General features: G+C 36.3%; 1 protein-coding gene across 3 annotated transcripts in view; it reads left to right on the forward strand.

Annotated features, from left to right (window-relative positions):
- Positions 1-20823, forward strand: part of BBS9 (Bardet-Biedl syndrome 9) — a 464985-nt gene that overhangs the window by 216645 nt on the left and 227517 nt on the right. For all 3 annotated transcript variants that reach the window (XM_059171518.1, XM_059171519.1, XM_059171516.1), the window contains 2 exons: positions 5240-5335; positions 17243-17415. In XM_059171518.1, coding sequence (XP_059027501.1) covers positions 5240-5335; positions 17243-17415 — 269 coding nt within the window. The remainder of the gene's footprint in view (positions 1-5239; positions 5336-17242; positions 17416-20823) is intronic.

Here is a 20823-nt window from a genome sequence, read left to right on the forward strand (position 1 = left end):
ATGGACATCACAGATATATTCAGAATATTTCATCCCAAAGCAACAGAATACACATTCTTCTCTAGTGCACATGGAACATTCTCCAGAATAGATCACATCCTCGGTCCTAAATCAGGACTCAACCGGTATCAAAAGATTGGGATCATTCCCTGCATATTTTCAGACCACAATGCTCTAAAGCTAGAACTCAACCACAAAAGGAAGTTTGGAAAGAACCCAAATACATGGAGACTAAACAGTATCCTTCTAAAGAATGAATGGGTCAACCGGGAAATTAAAGAAGAATTGAAAAAAATCGTGGAAACAAATGATAATGAAAATACAACGGTTCAAAATCTGTGGGACACAACAAAGGCAGTCCTGAGAGGAAAATATATAGCGGTACAAGCCTTTCTCAAGAAACAAGAAAGGTCTCAGGTACACAACCTAACCCTACACCTAAAGGAGCTGGAGAAAGAACAAGAAAGAAACCCTAAGCCCAGCATGAGAAGAGAAATCATAAAGATCAGAGCAGAAATCAATGAAATAGAAACCAAAAAAACAATAGAACAAATCAACAAAACTAGGAGCTGGTTCTTTGAAAGAATTAATAAAATTGATAAACCCCTGGCCCGACTTATCAAAAAGAAAAGAGAAAGGACCCAAATAAATAAAATCATGAATGAAAGAGGAGAGATCACAACTAACACCAAAGAAATACAAACTATTATAAGAACATACTATGAGCAACTCTACGGCAATAAATTTGACAATCTGGAAGAAATGGATGCATTCCTAGAAACATATAAACTACCACAACTGAGCCAGGAAGAAATAGAAAGCCTGAACAGACCCATAACCAGTAAGGAGATTGAAACAGTCATTAAAAATCTCCAAACAAACAAAAGCCCAGAGCCAGACGGCTTCCCGGGGGAATTCTACCAAACATTTAAAGAAGAACTAATTCCTATTCTCCTGAAACTGTTCCAAAAAATAGAAATGGAAGGAAAACTTCCAAACTCATTTTATGAGGCCAGCATCACCTTGATCCCAAAACCAGACAAGGATCCCACCAAAAAAGAGAGCTATAGACCGATATCCTTGATGAACACAGATGCGAAAATACTCAACAAAATACTAGCCAATAGGATTCAACAGTACATTAAAAAGATTATTCACCACGACCAAGTGGGATTTATTCCAGGGCTGCAAGGTTGGTTCAACATCCGCAAAGCAGTCAATGTGATACAACACATCAATAAAAGAAAGAACAAGAACCATATGATACTCTCAATAGATGCTGTAAAAGCATTTGACAAAGTACAACATCCCTTCCTGATCAAAACTCTTCAAAGTGTAGCGATAGAGGGCACATACCTCAATATCATCAAAGCCATCTATGAAAAACCCACCGCAAATATCATTCTCAATGGAGAAAAACTGAAAGCTTTTCCACTAATGTCAGGAACACGGCAGGGATGTCCATTATCACCACTGCTATTCAACATCGTACTAGAGGTCCTAGCCTCAGCAATCAGACAACAAAAGGAAATTAAAGGCATCCAAATCGGCAAAGAAGAAGTCAAATTATCACTCTTCGCAGATGATATGATACTATATGTGGAAAACCCAAAAGACTCCACTCCAAAACTGCTAGAACTTATACAGGAATTCAGTAAAGTGTCAGGATATAAAATCAATGCACAGAAATCAGTTGCATTTCTCTACACCAACAGCAAGACAGAAGAAAGAGATATTAAGGAGTCAATCCCATTTACAATTGCATCCAAAACCATAAGATACCTAGGAATAAACCTAACCAAAGAGACACAGAATCTATACTCAGAAAACTATAAAGTCCTCATGAAAGAAATTGAGGAAGACACAAAGAAATGGAAAAATGTTCCATGCTCCTGGATTGGAAGAATACATATTGTGAAAATGTCTATGCTACCTAAAGCAATCTCACATTTAATGCAATTCCTATCAAAGTACCATCCATCTTTTTCAAAGAAATGGAACAAATAATTCTAAAATTTATATGGAACCAGAAAAGACCTCGAATAGCCAAAGGGATATTGAAAAAGAAAGCCAACGTTGGTGGCATCACAATTCCGGACTTCAAGCTCTATTACAAAGCTGTCATCATCAAGACAGCATGGTACTGGCACAAAAACAGACACATAGATCAATGGAACAGAATAGAGAGCCCAGAAATAGACCCTCAAATCTATGGTCAACTAATCTTCGACAAAGCAGGAAAGAATGTCCAATGGAAAAAAGACGGCCTTTTCAATAAATGGTGCTGGGAAAATTGGACAGCCACATGCAGAAAAATGAAATTGGACCATTTCCTTACACCACACACAAAAATAGACTCAAAATGGATGAAGGACCTCAATGTACGAAAGGAATCCATCAAAATCCTTGAGGAGAACATGGGCAGCAACCTCTTCGACCTCTGCTGCAGCAACATCTTCCTAGGAACAACGCAAAAGGCAAGGGAAGCAAGGGAAAAAATGAACTACTGGGATTTCATCAAGATCAAAAGCTTTTGCACAGCAAAGGAAACAGTTAACAAAATCAAAAGACAACTGACAGAATGGGAGAAGATATTTGCAAACGACATATCAGATAAAGGACTAGTGTCCAGAATCTATAAAGAACTTAGCAAACTCAACACCCAAAGAACAAATAATCCAATCAAGAAATGGGCAGAGAGTTTGTTCTATATTAGATTTTTTTCCAATGCTTTTTCTACATCAGTTGAGATCTTTTAAATCATTTTCTTCTTTAGGCTGTTTATAGGTAGATTACACTGATACATTTTTTTATTTCTTAAATTTAAGAATTTCCTTTATTTTACTTTTATTTTTAAATATTTTATTTATTTGAGAGAGAGGGAGGGAGAAAGAGAGTGTGCACAGAAGCAAGGACACCGACAGAGGGAGAAGAAGATACAGGCTTCCCATGGAGCAGAGAGCCCAGCACGGGACTCTGAGATCATGATTTGAGCAGATGCTTAACCAGCTGAGCCACCCAGGCACCCCTTGACTTTAAGTATAGTTGACACAGTGTTACATTAGTTTCAGGTGTACAGATAGTGATTCAACAACTCTGTATATTATGCTATGCTCATGAGTGTATACATTGATTAATTTTTGGGTTTTAGCATACTTGTGCATTCTTGAGATAAATCACACTGAAAGATGAATTATCCTTTCAATATACTATTTGATTCAACTTATTAAAGTTTAGTTAGAATTTTAAAATATGTACTCGTGAAGCATATTAATCTATAATTTTATTTCTTTTTTTTAAAGATTTATTTATTTATTTGAGAGAGAGAGCCTGTGTAAATGGGGTAGGGGATTGGGGAGATGGGGGAAAGGGAGAGAATCTCATGCAGACGCCCTGCTGAGCATGGCGGGGGGGGGGGGGCGCTCCTTCTCAGGACCGTGAGATCTTGATCTGAGTCAAAATCAAGAGTGAGATGCTTAACCATCTGAGCCACCCAGGTGTCCCTTGTTTTATTTTTATTTTTCTTATGCTTGGGGTTTAAGATTTTTTGATCTGTAGTTTATAATTTTCATCTAATTTGCAAATATTTTGGTCATTATTTCTTCAGATATTTTTTTCTCTCTTTGCAACTCTCTCCTCTCTTGACACTCTGCCTTGCAAACTTTGGATATTTAGCCTTTTCAGACCTGCAACTTTGTGTCTTCAACTTGGATAGAATGTTAGGTTGTACCTGGGTTTCCCCTCCCTGTGTTCTGGCTTGGAAGTTTCCTCTAGGCAGTAGTCAGGGGCAGTCATAGGGCTCACATTGTTCTTTCTTTGTGAGGGATCATTGTTGTTCATTTCCTTGTCTCCAGTGTCTTCAAAAATGTTTCATAGATTTTGTCCCAATTTTTAGTTGTCCTAAGTAGAAGGGTAAATTTGGCCCTAGTTTATTCATCTTGGCCTGAAGTGAAAGTCTTCAGTGTTATCATTTTTATTTGTTTTTGAGTCAGGATTCAAATGAGATTCATTTATTGCAGTTTTTGTTATCTTTTTTCTATAGGTTTCCCCTTCTCTCTTTTTAATTTGCAGTTGATTTGTTAAAGAGTAAGGTTATTTTTTCCTGTGAGTTTCCCACACTCTGAATTTTGCTGATTACATTCCTGTGATGTTTAATATTTTCTTTGTCCATTTTATTGTCTGTTAACTTGTAGTTGCATCTATGGTATTAGAGTCAGAATTGATTATTTTGGCCACACTGCTTCCATGAATTGGTAGTATATACTCTCAGCAGGGAGTACATGTTATCTGTCTGTCTGTCTGTCTCTCTTTTCTGGTATGGTAACAAACACTGATTTTAATTTTGAGATCTATTAAATTTATTGAGATTGAAAATGATATTTCTTTCAAGCTCTCTTTAATATTTTGCTAGATTATTTCTATACAGAGAACTTTTCCCTTACCTACTATTGGCTATGTGGTGCAGTTTGAGTAGGATCATCTGGATAAATGTTTGGTTCTTTGTCTGATTTTTAAAATATTGAATTTATCCTCTAGAAGCCTCTATTAGTGAGCATTTGCCTTTTCTGTTTTTAATATCATCTGTTTTGGGGCGCCTGGGTGGCTCAGTGGGTTAAGCCACTGCCTTCGGCTCAGGTCATGATCTCAGGGTCCTGGGATCGAGTCCCGCATCGGGCTCTCTGCTCAGCAGGGAGCCTGCTTCTCTCTCTCTCTCTGCCTGCCTCTCCATCTACTTGTGATTTCTCTCTGTCAAATAAATAAATAAAATCTTTAAAAAAAAAAAAAAAAAAAAAAAAAAAAAAAAATATCATCTGTTTTTAATATCATGCCTTTAAATTTTTTTGATGTATTTCACTTTTTTGATACTCAAGTATTTTCATCTCTGGCCAGTAATCTAAATTGGCTTTTATTTTCATACTGTTCTACTAGGCAGTAATTGTTTCCTTGCTTTCTGGTGTGACAGGTGTTCTAGGTTTATTGTGTGCATTTCCTGCCTCCACCCTAGAATGAAGCTGTAGAAGGAAGGAAATTAAATGATTTCAGAGTGTTATTGTGAGGGAGAAATTTAAGTAGTTGGGAATTACCGTGAAAATCAGCTTGTGTATTCTAATTCATGCCTGGGTTTTCAGCATGACTGGTGATATAAAAAATATTTGCTGTCGACTAAACTTCCTATTTTAAACATTAAGTATTTTCTTTGTGGTTATATAAGGTGATTTTCTTTTTCTTTTCTTTGTAGGCTTTGCTCATCAGTCAGAAGATGATCAGGTGAATGTAATGGGTTTTCGCTTCTTAGGAGGCTCTCGAGTTACTCTTCTTGCTTCTAAAACCTCTCGTAAGTAAACCTATGGTATTATTGCTTTTGAAATTTTCTCTTGAGGACGCTACATCACAGATCATCATCACATCAAGGATTTCTGATGAGAATGTGTTCAGTTATTGAAAACTAAGCCATGGTATTAAGTATTTAGGACATAAAAGTTATGAAGATAAGATCCTATTTTATTAGAGATATGTAACTTTGGTTTTGGGGATTAGGAGAGTTTGAGAGAACAGTTCAGTGAATAGAAACTATTGTTGAGAGAACAATTTAATGAATTAAAAATATTGTTGAGATAGGTATATGGTGAACTAGGTTTTAGGAACTATTAGAAACTGCAATTAATTTGTGTGTGTATGTATATTCATATATCCTCCATTTGGACATTGACAAAGATGAAGGTGAAATTGTGAATAGTTTCTGGTGACACTAGTCTCAGTAGAATGAAAAGTAGTAATTATGTAGTTAAGTTTAAATTTCAGATGTAAATATTCTTCACTGATTTGGTGGTTTTATATAAGAATAATAGTTGAAACTACTCAGTGTAAAACTGACTTCTGATATATGTGGGATACCAAAGCTACTAAACTCATTGAGTTATATACACCTTCATGGAAATAAAGTAAATATTAAGAAAATTGTGTTTAACAAACTTTAGGAACACTAAGGGTATTAATGTGAATAAATGCATATATTGATATTTATATGTTAAAAGTTTGGCTGAGTACATTCCTAATTTTAAAATCTCTGCAGTTTGGGGCACCTGGGTGGCTCAGTGGGTTAAAATCTCTGCAGTTTGTGAAATAGGCTTCTACTTTCTACTTTATGCATTTACTATTTTAGTTGTTTATTTCTTGAATGATCAGAAGATCTACTAAAATAAGGACATACCCCTTTTGAAAAATGAAGGTGTTAGCAGGAGGAATATAAATACATCCCTATATTAAAAACTAGCAGTGTTACAATTCTGAAATACATAGATTGGTGGCTGGTGAAATAGTCTTGGATACAACTAAAAATCCTAGAATAAGGCATAGAAATAAAAGATAATTCTTAAGAGAATGAGAGGATTCTGTACTCTTCATGGTCTTTTTGATTGGTCATGATTGCAGTCCTTTTTGCATTGACACCATTTTGTTTTGATTAGATTTAATCTTCAGTTGGATGACGGAATTGTGTTAGTACATTTCTCTGTTAAACTGTTCTCTTTAGTTAAACTAAAAAATCATTGTCATCATTTCCTTGGGAAATTGTACACATCTGTTTGGCTTCACTTGATAATGCTGTATGATGAAATCTGAAATTGAGATTACTAAAAAAAAGAAAAAAGTTACTCTTGGTGCAAGTGGGAATATGTATGTCCTAATTTTTTATTTTTCAAATAAGGTAACTCTTAGGGCATTGTTGTTGTCCATGATTTCCTTATCATTTCGAAATTTTACCAAATAATCCAGGTATATAATTGTCATATTCATCTGACTATATGGCAATGCCTTCATGCTATAGAATGGGCAGACTAAATAATGGACTAGGACAGGACCTTTTATTTTATTTTTTTAAAAAGATTTTATTTATTTGACAGACAGAAATCACAAGTACACAGAGAGGCAGGCAGAGAGAGAGGAGGAAGCAGGCTCCCTGATGAGCAGAGAGCCCCATGTGGGGCTCAATCCCAGGACCCTGGGACAATGACCTGAGCAGAAGGCAGAGGCTTTAACCCCCTGAGCCACCCAGGCACCCCATGGACTAGGACATGACCTTTTAAATAAGGAACCAAATGAGCTACGTAAACTGAAACTTTTAAAGTAGCTATTACAATTCCTTGAAGGTTTTTGGCTTCAGTGATAACAGAATTCTACCTAGGAAATGCCCTTTGTTAATAAATGGATGTAGGTATGGAAAGAGTAGTTTTCTGGGTTGAGGCAGATGTTGGTGCTCTCTCCTGCTGTATCAATGTTCATCCCCAAGAAAGGAATGAAGTAATTTGTACCCAGTCTGTGTTTGGCATCTTTCATTTTTGTGAAAGGTTTTTGGTTTAGAAATCTGAATTGACAGAAAAATCCTACATGTGGAAGAAACCCAGTATTTTTTCCCTAGTAAACAGTCAAGTACTTTGCAAGTTGCCTTTGGATATTGAGTAGTATTTTCTGTGGGCTTGGCATATTCATCTCTTTTTAAGACCTGCCTGATAATTAAACAAGCCTTGAAGTGTGCTGATCAGTAATTTTAGTTCAATTTCCTGCTTAGTTATAGATCAGCCAAAGCAGACAAGAGAAAAGTGAATGCAGTTCATTGGCTAAGATATCAAATCACATTCTCTGGGGAAACTGAATAGGTTTTTATTTTCAGAAAATAGAGTAGTGCTTCAGTGTCATTAGAGTTTATTATGTGAATTCTGGAAAAACAAAGTATTGAAGATAAAAATACTTATGAGAAACACTCTTCACTAGAGAAATTGCTGAAAATGATTTCCAGAGTCTTAAATTGAAAATAAAAAGATAGGTGAAGGCTATGTTTGTTACCTTGATTGTTGTAAAAGTTTTACAAGTGTATGCATATGTCCAAATCCATCAAGTTGTATACATTATATATATGCACTTTTTTGTATGTCAATTATACCTCTGTAAATTTGTTAAAAATAATGAGGTCAAATTTTGTGGGATTAAATTTTATTTTTTTAAGATTTTATTTATTTGACCAGACAGAGATCACAAGTAGGCAGAGAGACAGGCAGAAAGAGAGGGGGCAAGCAGGCTCACCGCTGAGCAGAGAGCCTGATGCAGGGCTTGATCCCAGGACCCTGAGATCATGACCTGAGCCGAAGGCAGAGGCTTAACCCTCTGAGCCACCCAGGCACCCCAAGGGATTAAATATTTTTATAATGTACTTGAAAGTCCATTATTTTGACTGATTCAATACAGTGAGGTTTAGAAGGAATATGCTATTGGCTAAATGTGTATATATGCCAGCCATGCCACTTTCTTAAGCTCCATTTCTGTTGACTTATTCCCTTACACAACAAACACCGCTACCTCCCTCTCCTTTCTCTTTCTTCCTTTCTCTCTCTATTCTTTTCTTTTCTTTCTTTCTTTTTTTTTTTTTGGTATTTCTTATCTGTTTCTGTTATTTATTTATTTATTTATGTTCAATTAGCCAATAAATAATAATAATACATCATTAGTTTTTGATGTCGTGTTCAACGATTCATTAGTCATTTCATTTTTAAATTTAGTTTATTTAATTGAGAGAGAGAGAGCGAGAAAGAGCACTTGAGCTGGGGGAAGGGGGAGAGGGAGAGGGAGAGAATCTCAAGCAGACTCCCTGCTGAGCAAAGAGCCTGATGCGGGGCATGTTCTTAGGACCCCAAGATCATGACCTGAGCCAAAATCAAGAGTCAGATGGATGCTCAGCCAACTGAGCCACCCAGGTTCCCCTCTGTTTCTATTTTGATCTTTATCACTACTATATCTATTTGTACCTTGCCTTATTCCACTTGTTTCTTCAAGGATTAAAAATAGTTTATGTGTTTCCAAAATACGAAAGGTGAAACTAAGTAGTTGAAGGAAATAGAAAAAATAAGAGCAGGAAATTAATAAAGATATAAGTAAGATTAACACTCAGAAACGTACACTGTACAGTTGATAGGGTGCAGACTCAATAAGAAAATATTTTAGTTCCAATTTTCAGAAATGTTCAAGAGATAAAATCATATAAGTTGCTTGGTAGATGCACAGCCATTACTGATGCTGAGTCCAGAACGAAATTTCTGAATTAAGAAGGACAACTACTTCAGTAATGTCTCTATAGCTTATTTTTATAATTATAATGTTATGTAATTACAACTTATGAGTAACAAATCTCCTAGAGCTTTAAAAATAATGATGAACTCAATTTACTAAATATATTACTGTCTCAGCCCAAATCAGTGCAGTCTGAGCAGCAGCTTAATCCAAGGATAAATTTAGAGTATCTAGTACTACAAGTTTTTAGTATCTAGTATTTTCACTAAGAACTGGACAACCAAAGGGCATCTGGGTATCTCAGTCTGTTAGGCATCTGCCTTTGATTCAGGTCAAGATCTCAGGGTCCTGGGATCAAGTCCCACATGGGGCTCTTGCTCAGCTAAGAGCCGGCTTCTCCCCCTCCCACCCCCTCTCCCTGTGCCTTTCCCCTCTGCTCATGCTCTCTCTAAAATAAATAAAGTCTTAAAAAAAAAAAAAAAGAACTGGATAACCAAACTTCAGTAATTCAGAAGTAAAATGTAGCTGGAAGGAGTTGTGGGGTTTGTTTCAATTAATTTATTTTTTAATTTTTTAAAGAAGATTTTATTTATTTATTTGACAGAGAGAGAGCACAATCAGGGGTAACAGCGGGCAGAGGTAGGGGGGTGGCAGGCAGAGGCAGAGGGAAAAGCAGGCTCCCTGCTTCAAGGAGCCTGATGTGGGACTCTGTCCCAGGACCATGGAATCATGACCTGAGGCAAAGGTATACGCTTAATTGACTGAGCCACCCTGGTGCCCATTTTGTTTGTTTGTTTGTTTGTTTTAAAATGAGCACTATTAGAACATGGTTCAATAATAATTGAAAAGATTGAGTTCAGCGGGAGAGGCTGATGATCAGGAAAAAGAAGGGGGACTCACAAAGCAATGGAGTCCTTGAGGGGAAAGGATGTGGGTCGCAGAGCTTGGGGACAGGAGAGATTGAACATTAGGCCTTTGTAACTTTACTGTGACAGGAGGGATTGGATGTATGTAGATCCAGAGAGGCTTTGTAAATTAGTTGTCAGGATGATAAAGGAACTCCAATGGTGACTAAATTTGAAAAAAAAAAAAAAAAAAAAAGGTATAACATTGGTGTTTTGGAGAATAAGAAAGAAAACTCATGAAAGGATGGGGTAATTTTGAGCACCCATTTGAAGTTTTAGTTCCTGAATTTTGAAGTGAAACCAAGTCATCCTTAGACAATTTTCTCTGGCAATGATTTGTTTATTAGCATTCAGGCAACTAAAGTCAAGACTAAGACTTTGAACCAGATAATTTTACAGCAAGTAAAGTATTTTTGTGAGAGTGATTATAATGATGGCCCACCAAATCTAAGCTGTTAAGAGAAATAAAGATTAAACTGAAACATAGTGAAAAATAAGAAAGATCATAGAAAACTGATATATGATGAAAAATTAATGGGTTCATTAGATCAGGAGTCTTAATAAGGTTGAAGACGTGACATAGTAGGAGTTGTAGAACAACTGAACTAGAAGAACAAAAGGTGGTGGTCAGAGAATGAATAAAATGTTGATGTCAGGGTTCAGAGGAACTGCAGATTCTGATAAAGATAAGGTAATCAGACAAAGTGTGGCCTTGGGTAGTGGATTGTGAAGATGGGAGAAGACCAATGGAGACAGAGCTTTCAAGGAAATGAGGTGTCACAGTTGTAGATATTGAAAGAGCCTGTTTGATGTTAGTACAATGAAGGAGAAAAAGAAGCACATTCAGATATATTATTGTGAAATTGTAGAGCACTAAGGATTCAGAGCATATCCTCTATGACTAGAAAGGGAAAAAAGCTACATAAGGAAGATGAAATCAAGAAAGCAGTTTAACTTATCTGCGAAATCCTTGGATATTAGAGGACAATGGAAAATTTCCCCCAAGATCTGAAGGAAATGATTTTCACATTAGAATTTTGTGCCATGCTAAACTGATAGTTAGCAATGAATACTGAATAAAAATGTACTTCTAAATGTCACAAGTAGGTCTAAGCAATTGCAAATAGCAAATTTATGTAGCCTCAGGTAGGCTGTTGGAAAATGGGAAAGATAGCTAATACAGTGAACTTTTCTATTGAAAAGAACTTCTCTATTGAAGGATTTTAACATACTGGAAAGAGCGATTGGATTGATTAATGTCAAATGTAAAAGTCATTTGCTTGTCTGTTTTGATTATTTTGCTTTCAGATATAATGAAAAAATTATAGTCATGTGTGTGAATAGGGTTGGGCCTTGGAAGAGGCTTTCTCTTTGCATCTGCCCAAAAGAAGCATATATGGTCTTGAACTGTGTTAACCAAAATATATTTAGAACAAGGAAAGTAAGGGTCTTTCTCTGTTTCATCTGAGTAGGCTATACCTTTGTTCATTTTTCATTCAGCAGACATAGTAGATATAAAGACTGTCATGGCTCCTGTGGAGCTCCTGGACTAATGGGAGAGATAGTGAGTTGATAGTAGAATATTTGGTAAACTTACAGAAGTACACTTTAGGTGCAGTTGGAACCCAAAGGATAATGTTCCATGAGACTTTATTTGTAAAGGATCTTGAGGAATGAATAAGAGCTTATTAGGTGCAAAGCATTTCAGAAAGAGAAGATTATTAAAGCATGGGGTTTTAGAGATCAGTAAATTTTCTTCTGTGCCTGGAAGTTATATAGTAGGGGCTCTGTGAGAGTCTTTTTTTTTTTCTTTTTTTAATTTCAGTTTTTACTTACTAATTTTTTTAAAGTGGGCTCTGTGCCCAGTGTGGAGCCTAACACAGAGTTTGAACTCATGACCCTGAGAGCAAGACCTGAGCTGAGATCAAGAGTTGGATACTTAACCAACTGAGCCACTAAGATGCCCCTATCCATTAATGAAGCCAGAAATTTAGAGATAAATATAATGATCAAATCTAACATATACAGTGATTCATCAATATAATATAACTGTTAAGATTTATTTTAGAATTTCTTAGTGGAAATATTATATAAATCCAGATTGGAAAAAGCTTCTTGAAAAGTAAACTTAGAGAAGTCATCCATAGTTTCTACTAATACTGAAGGAGTTGTATATTTAGAATATTATACTAATATCTACTCAAATTGTTTATATTACTTCCTCCAACTTTTTGGTTTAAAAAGCATTCATCTGCTTATCTAGCTCACATTTTATTAAAATTTCCAAATAGCATAAATTACATTTCTGCATTGTTTATAATATGAATACAAACATTATTTATATTGATGAACTTCAGATGTTCTGACATGAATAGAGACTGACAAGATACATTTTTGTGCCCTGCTTAGTTAAATATATTATTTTCTCCATTTGTAGTAGAGTGGAATGGCAATTGACTAGACTCCAATTATCCAAATTTATTTCATTTGGAGGCTGAAGTGGTTATTTCCACTGAGCTGCTATTACAAGATGCAAAGGAAAAGAAATAAAAAAAAAATTGAATGTTCATTTTGGCAGCTGTTTTAATTACGAATATTGTAAGGGTGTATTTTAAAATACAACTTTCTTCTTTCATGTTATATTATAAATAGAAATATTTATTCCTCCGTTCCCTGAAATGTGTACTCTGGGAAGTCTCCAGGGCAATATTAACCACCTTGGAGTACTAATACTGAGAAAATGCTTAATAATAAAAATAATGCCTTATAAATCTTTAACTTACTGATTCTTGTTGATTTTGGGTAATCTGAAAAAAATCAACTTAAAATATTGTGTTTCTATTTCTAAATCTTAAGTCTAATTGTAAAATTTTTCATTGCAAAAAATTTTAGTTTTCTTTTTTCCCTGAATGTGTTGGTGAAAACAAGAAAATAATTGAAGCCAAAATGCTAAAGTTACAGAAAATATCACACCTATTTAACTGTTAATTATGTTTTTTTACATTTCTGTTATTTAGTGACATTACTATAGTTGGTCACAGTGGAGTTCTGTCTCAGTCCATTTGGGCTGTTAAAACAAAACACCATAGACTGGGTGGCTTTTGTACAACAGTAATGTATTTCTTACAGTTCTTGAGGCTGCAAAGTCCAAGATCAAGGTGCCAGTAGATGGGGCTTCTAATGGGAGCCTACTTCTTGCTTCACAGAAGTCTGTCTTTTTGCTATGTCCTCACAGGGCAGAAGGGGCAAGGCCACTCTTTGGAATTTCTTTTATAAGGTCACTAATGCCATTCATGAAGCCTCCACTCCCATGGTCTTATCAGCCAGAGGCCCCAATTCCAAGTACCACTGCTTTGGACCTTAAGATTTAACATACAGATTTTGGACAGGACACAAAATTCAGTCTATAGCAAGGACATGCTGGGTATCTGGAATTTTAATTATGTTTGAGTTTTTCATTGAGCTTTCTGAGGAAGCCCACAAAATGATATGAGAAGCTCTTATGAGATAGGTGGCATCAGAAAAGCTGCTGAAGGAAGTGGTGGGTACAATTGACTGACATGCTGCTGGTGGAGATGACAGCCTTGAAGATACAAGTCATCACATCCACATCTAGCCTCTTCCAACCTTGAGCCCCACTTACAGCTGCTGAACCCTGCTAAGACTGGGCCCCACTAGGGCCAGAAAGACTAGCAGCTCCCTCTGCCCAGCCATGAGCCCCTCTATGGGACATGCTGTTGCCATGGATAAGGAGGACAAGGAGATAGGTATGACCCTTTTTGCAGAGTTCTAAGCCTGGAGGGAATTGCATATCATTAACAAGCCTTATTTCTTCCTGGGAAGGGTGTACCCAGAGGATGTGGGCCGTTGCCTGGACTTTATAGTGCTTTTGGTGCTTTTGTAGGCCAGTCTGGAAGACAACAAATGCTCACCATCTAGCCCATGGCTTTGCAGATGTTGCTGCAGTTAGAGTGGACACAGTTAAGTGTGGCAGTGCCAACATAATGTGCCGATACCTGCCAGTACCATATCTGGCTCTGACACTTTCAAAGCCACAATTACATCTCACCATCCTCTCTAGCTTGGATCACTGTAGTGTGCCATTTTGTCATGTTCATCTACTACATCAAGCAAGACCTGTTGCATAAAAATATGAAGCCAGTGTTTTGGGAGATCACAAAGCTGCAAAAGGGGGTGAAGCTGGCCCAGCTTAGATTTTTCCACCAGAAGGCCTGGGATATTACCTGGGTCTGGAAGCAGGGGCTATGCGTTGGGCAAACAGCTGCCCAACAGACACATAAAAAGACAGGGTCCTAGAGCCAGTCCTGAGCCAGAAGCCAAACATCTGCCTAGAAGGGACAAATGGCCAGGACCTGGAGGCAGCACTGAGCTGGCACCAAATATCTGTCCCAGGACAGTTGGAGTTACAGATTTGTATGTGAGATGATCTGTCTTTATTCCGTTTTGAGTTCTAAAATTCTCAAGGAGATTTTCAAGAAATCACCAAATGCCAAAGACCTCTGAGCTTTAAATGCTTCCAATGGAGTGAGATTGTTCCCTACCTCCTGAGGCAGCTAACTCTACAAATATCTGTAATTATTACACAATACTTACTGTGCCTTCTGTCCTTTGCAGCTCCTTTGCTATTGTCCACCTCTTCTGCTATGTAATAGACCATCACATACTTGAAAATAGGAATGTATCCCTTGCGGGGAAGTCCTGGCACTTTTGTGGCAACGTCAACCTTCATGAAGTATCCCTGACTCAGTAATGGCAGAAACAGTGTTTACTTTTGCCCCATCACTCCATTTTTCCAGGTCTGCAGTGAACTCCTTGAGGACAGAGGCTCTTGCTGTATTCATGGTTTTATCTCCAGTATCTTGCACTGAGTTGTGTAAATAATTGAAAGAGTGAATAAGTACCAGTCTGGGATTAATATATTGGCTCCCAAGTTTAGCTTGGATAGGACCTGAGATTTAGAGAATTCTATTACTGTCCTTTGTCATCATTATTCTTCTACCTCTTTACTCCTGCCCCACCACCGTTGCGCTCTTTTTGTTCTTAGAGAATTAACCATCCAGTGACATTTGTAAAGAAATGTAAAAGCTGTTTGTTGTATCTCACCTTAGCCCTATTCTCTTTGATGGGAGAAATGAGGAAATCATCTGATCAGCACTGTGGGCAGAAATCAGAATCCAGAATAAGACTATGGTGAGGGGAGAGCTGCGGGATGATCCAGGAGAAATTATATGATAGCAGAAAACATCAAGGTTTTTGCCATATGCTATGGCAGGCATATCCTGTATATTTTATTCTTTATATAATTGAAAGAGAGATGACTAGGAGAATGAGAGGAGATATATTTTTGAATTCTGGTGGAGGATGACAAATTGAAGTCCTTAATAACCAATTTAGAGATGACATATATTTATAGAATTTGTCAAGGTGTGATGAGGAATATAATAAATATTTTACATATTCATGTGCAAGGCCTTAGATTCCTTACTCAAGGAGACTGACTTCATCTTTGTACTCCTAACATGTCTTTCTTTATGAAATTGTACATAACAGATGCTTAATAACTGGTGAATTACATAGAATAGGGGAACTGGTTCCTATATACTATAGGGGAACCAATATATAAACTCTTCAAGAGTTTATAATCTCTTGGAGAAACTGAATATAATCATATGGAAAGTTAAATAGGAATAAGAAAAAGTATACACCCTGACCAAATGGGATTTATTCCAGGTATGCAATGCTGATTCAGTGTCCAAAAACTGATCAGTGTAATCCACTTAACTTTAACTTTAGTTAATGGCCCAGGGTATCTGTTTGCATTCATTAATCATAATAAATGTACATAATACTATAAGATAATAATTGGGGAAACTGGGTGAAGGTTGTGTGGGAACTCTTATAATCTTCATAATTTTTCTGTAAGTCTAAAATTGTTTTAAAATTAAAAGTTAATTTTAAAAATGCATGATTATAAAATATATAATAAACTGTAGACATACTAGATCTCTAGATAAATTCAAAGAGATACAATACTGTAATGTGGTTAAGATTAATAGCTAATCTTTGGATTAATGGCTAGAGTTCTAATCCCTGTCCTATTACTATCTGGCTAGATGACCTTACAGATTATTTAAACTCTTCTGTAAAATTGGGATAACATAATTCCTCCATAGGGGTATTGAGGTTTAAACCAGAGAGTGACTGCAGAGTGCTCAAAACAGTGCCTGCTATACATTAGGGCTTGCTGTGGATGGTAGAGAAATAAAGATTTCTTGGGGTATGTAGGCTTGAAGCCAGGTCTTGAAGAATAGGTAGGATTTAGATAGGGGAAAAGGGTATATATCATGAACTCTAGCTCTGACATTGAATTTACTTTGTGACCTTAGATGAGCATCTGAAATTCTGTGTGTGGTTTTCCTTTTTATTAAAAAGAGGTTGTTGCAATCATAGTGCTTGGTTCATAGTTGGTGCTCAACAAATAATAGTTGCTCCTATCATAGATGTAGTTATTGTCACCTTTGTCATCATTGTTGTCACAAACTGGGCAAGTTAAACGGGGGACGGATAGGAATTAGGCTTTCTTGGAGCTGAGGTTTCAGCTAATGGAGGGAAGCAATTTTTATATTTAGGGAAGAGTCTGATTACAAATATAAATAAAAGAACTATTAGAAAAATAGAAAACTTTGATCATGATTACAGGGATTTAAGCTGGCTACAGTGTCTAGGATGTGAGGGACTTTCTAGAGTGTAAGTTTTATTTCACATCAATATTCTGAAAAATTTAATGAATACCATATTATAATTTTGCAGGCTTTTTTTTTTTTTTTAAACCTTATAAACAAAGCTAGCTTGCTTGCTTCCTTCCTCTCTTTTTCTCTCTCTCCTTTTTTTCTCTCTCTCTCTTTCTTTCTTTCTTAGAAGGACTAAATTTTGTATTTTAAAAAATTTTTTTGTTTTTATATTTTGGGTTTTTTTTTTTTTTTTTTTTTTGGTATTTTATTGTATTGAAATCTATGATAAGAAACAGGGAAAAGGACCATACTCTGCAGCTTGCTACTGTAACCACAAACCTTTGGAGTTAAATTTGAAAATGTTAAGTGGTTTCTGTAGAAAACTGCAATAAAACACTAGAAATCATATTTGTATTTCAAAAATCCAATTTATGGTATTTATGTCAGAGTTAGTGATAATTCACATAGTTTCAGCTAGTAATTATGTGTTAATAAGCATTTTTCCTTAATTATTTTCTCTCTCAGAACGGTATCGCATTCAGAGTGAACAGTTTGAAGATCTTTGGCTCATAACAAATGAACTTATTATCCGCCTTCAGGAATATTTTGAAAAACAGGGAATCAAAGATTTTGCCTGTTCGTTTTCTGGATCTGTGCCCCTTCAAGAATATTTTGAGTTGATTGATCATCATTTTGAGGTGTGTATGATCATAACTCACATTACCTGCAATTTTTCTCTGTATGAAAGAGAGGAGATGCTACAAAGGAAAGAATTCTAGTATACTTGGCTATTATATCAAATGCTTCATGTAGTTATTTTATGTGGTTGGTAGATTTTGTGTATCTGTTCCTGCCCTCTTGCCCAGTTTGTGATCACTTACAGACATCAACAGAGCTGCCTGGAGCTAAGCATGTGGTCTGGCTTCAGAACAGAGCTGATTTAATTCTCCCACATGGGGACTTAACCTTTGACCCCAATAACCCAGTGTTAAAACTATTTGAGCTTATCGGCAGCCATTTGGCTAACTAATTCTAGCAGGCCATAAATGAGGTGTGATTATAAAGTAAAGTGATTTTTCCTTTTCTTTTTTAACAAGCACATCAGAACTTCTGCATCTGAATGAGGGTTAACCACATAAAATATTCTTTAGTATCTGGCATTATGGGCACTTAGGAAATGCTGAATGATTAAATGTCTAAACAAATGAGATCTGACAGTGATTGTGTTGCCCAAATATTTTTGCATTTCTTCTGTGAAAGAGCCTGTGTTAGATTGTCCTGAGTATCATGATGGGATAAAAATCTTCATTCTTTGAAGACTGATTTTATATTTGGAAATAGTCAGGAGTTATATTTGGTAAATGAACTGGACAAATGACAGTCATTATTTTAAAAATCTCATTTGTTAAAAAAAAATTCACCAGATTTTATTTATTTGCCCATAAATAGACCCTGTAGGCAATTACAAGGGCTGGTGTGGGGGGGCAGATTTCAAAAGGACTTCAACATTATTCAAGGAAGCATTGGTTCTCTAGCATAACTACTTTTTAAGGAATCAGTAGGTTTTGAAAATTCAGTATAGAAACAACAATGTGTGATGTGTGCGTGACAGAGTGAGTATGTCATATCTCATGAACATTCCATATAGTTCAATCCCTTTGACATTCTAAGAACATTGACTTTAACCTATAAAGACTTCTTTTGGTAGAGTATGAACATAAAGGGAAAATTTCAGTGCATACAGTCACAACATGTTGTTATCAAATTAATTGAGCTTACTTGGGTTATCTTTCATCTGTACTAATAGTATTTTATAGGACAGTATGCTTGTGGCCAAATCATGGCACCAAAATTTACATTTGGGGAATATATTTAGGTATTTGAAGGATTAAGAACCTTTGCAGTCCTTTAGGATATATTTTTAAAAATTCCTGTGTCACTGTGCAAAACTGGGATCTAGTGGTTTATGGAGAAGACTACAAAAAGGCTATACTAATTATGTATCTGTAATATTTAAAACACAAAATATTAGATTCTGATGGACTATAAGTTTAACATACAGTACCCCCAACCCCTTATTTGCTGGCTAGTAAATCTCTGGAGTTTCCATATCAGGGGCATTTTCTTTCTGGGAGGGGTTTAGGGAACATGATGAACTATAGGCACTTCCTTTTGTTACACAGTTTAAAAAAGCATTATATATTTCCTTTCTCTCTGGCCCCACTTTCTGCTTTCTAAAAAAATATGTGATTTTAATCTTTTGAATTAAGATAGCTTTTGGAATTCTAGTGTCCCTTAGTGTTAGCTCCATGAAGGTAGGAATTTTTGTCTGTTTTATTCATTGTTATATCTAGAGCAATGCTTGGCCCTTGGAGCAATACTTGTTAAATGTTGAAATTCTGAGACATGGAAACATTTCAATCACTGATGGTTGATTACACATTCAGTGCAGTAACCTGGCTGATGTGTCAGTATTAAAACTGTCTTCTTGATTTTTGTGTGTTTCATGAATTTATTAAATAAAACATTATAGCTAAAAATTATATTATTAAAAGTGTATTATGATAATCAGGCTAATATTCTTTTTAAAAAATTTAGTTATTTAAAAATATCATTTAACTTTTGGTAATGAAAACCCCCCGCCCTTCAAGAGAATATTCTTTGATTTAGTTAGTTACTTAGTGCTTATGAAATTGGGGTTAAAAGACAGTAATAAAATTCTAAGTTTTGGGGTTTATTTTTTTAATTTTTTTTTAATTTTTAATTTTTTATAAACATATATTTTTATCCCCAGGGGTACAGGTCTGTGAATCACCAGGTTTACACACTTCACAGCACTCACCAAAGCATATACCCTCCCCAATGTCCATAATCCCACGCCCGTCTCCCAAACTCCCTCCCCCCAGCAACCCTCTGTTTGTTTTGTGAGATTAAGAGTCACTTATGGTTTGTCTCCCTCCCAATCCCATCTTGTTTCATTGATTCTTCTCCTACCCACTTAAGCCTCCATGTTGCATCACCACTTCCTCATATCAGGGAGATCATATGATAGTTGTCTTTCTCTGCTTGACTTACTTCGCTAAGCATGATACGCTCTAGCTCCATCCATGTTGTCGCAAATGGCAAGATTTCATTTCTTTTGATGGCTGCATAGTATTCCATTGTGTATATATACCACATCTTCTTGATCCATTCATCTGTTGATGGACATCTAGGTTCTTTCCATAGTTTGGCTATTGTGGACATTGCTGCTATAAACATTCGGGTGCACGTGCCCCTTTGGATCACTACGTTTGTATCTTTAGGGTAAATACCCAGTAGTGCAATTGCTGTGTCATAGGGCAGTTCTATTTTCAACATTTTGAGGAACCTCCATGCTGTTTTCCAGAGTGGCTGCACCAGCTTGCATTCCCACCAACAGTGTAGGAGGGTTCCCCTTTCTCCGCATCCTCGCCAGCATCTGTCATTTCCTGACTTGTTGATTTTAGCCATTCTGACTGGTGTGAGGTGATATCTCATTGTGGTTTTGATTTGTATTTCCCTGATGCCGAATGATATGGAGCACTTTTTCATGTGTCTGTTGGCCATCTGGATGTCTTCTTTGCAGAAATGTCTGTTCCTGTCCTCTGCCCATTTCTTGATTGGATTATTTGTTCTTTGGGTGTTGAGTTTGCTAAGTTCTTTATAGATTCTGGACACTAGTCCTTTATCTGATATGTCGTTTGCAAATATCTTCTCCCATTCTGTCAGTTGTCTTTTGATTTTGTTAACTGTTTCCTTTGCTGTGCAAAAGCTTTTGATCTTGATGAAATCCCAATAGTTCATTTTTGCCCTTGCTTCCCTTGCCTTTGGCGTTGTTCCTAGGAAGATGTTGCTGCGGCTGAGGTAGAAGAGGTTGCTCCCTGTGTTCTCCTCAAGGATTTTGAAGGATTCCTTTCTCACATTGAGGTCCTTCATCCATTTTGAGTCTATTTTTGTGTGTGGTGTAAGGAAATGGTCCAGTTTCATTTTTCTGCATGTGGCTGTCCAATTTTCCCAGCACCATTTATTGAAGAGGCTCTCTTTTTTCCATTGGACATTCTTTCCTGCTTTGTCAAAGATTAGTT

The sequence above is a fragment of the Mustela lutreola genome, chromosome 4, assembly GCF_030435805.1.
Source record: "Mustela lutreola isolate mMusLut2 chromosome 4, mMusLut2.pri, whole genome shotgun sequence".
In the NCBI taxonomy this organism is placed as follows: domain Eukaryota; kingdom Metazoa; phylum Chordata; class Mammalia; order Carnivora; family Mustelidae; genus Mustela; species Mustela lutreola.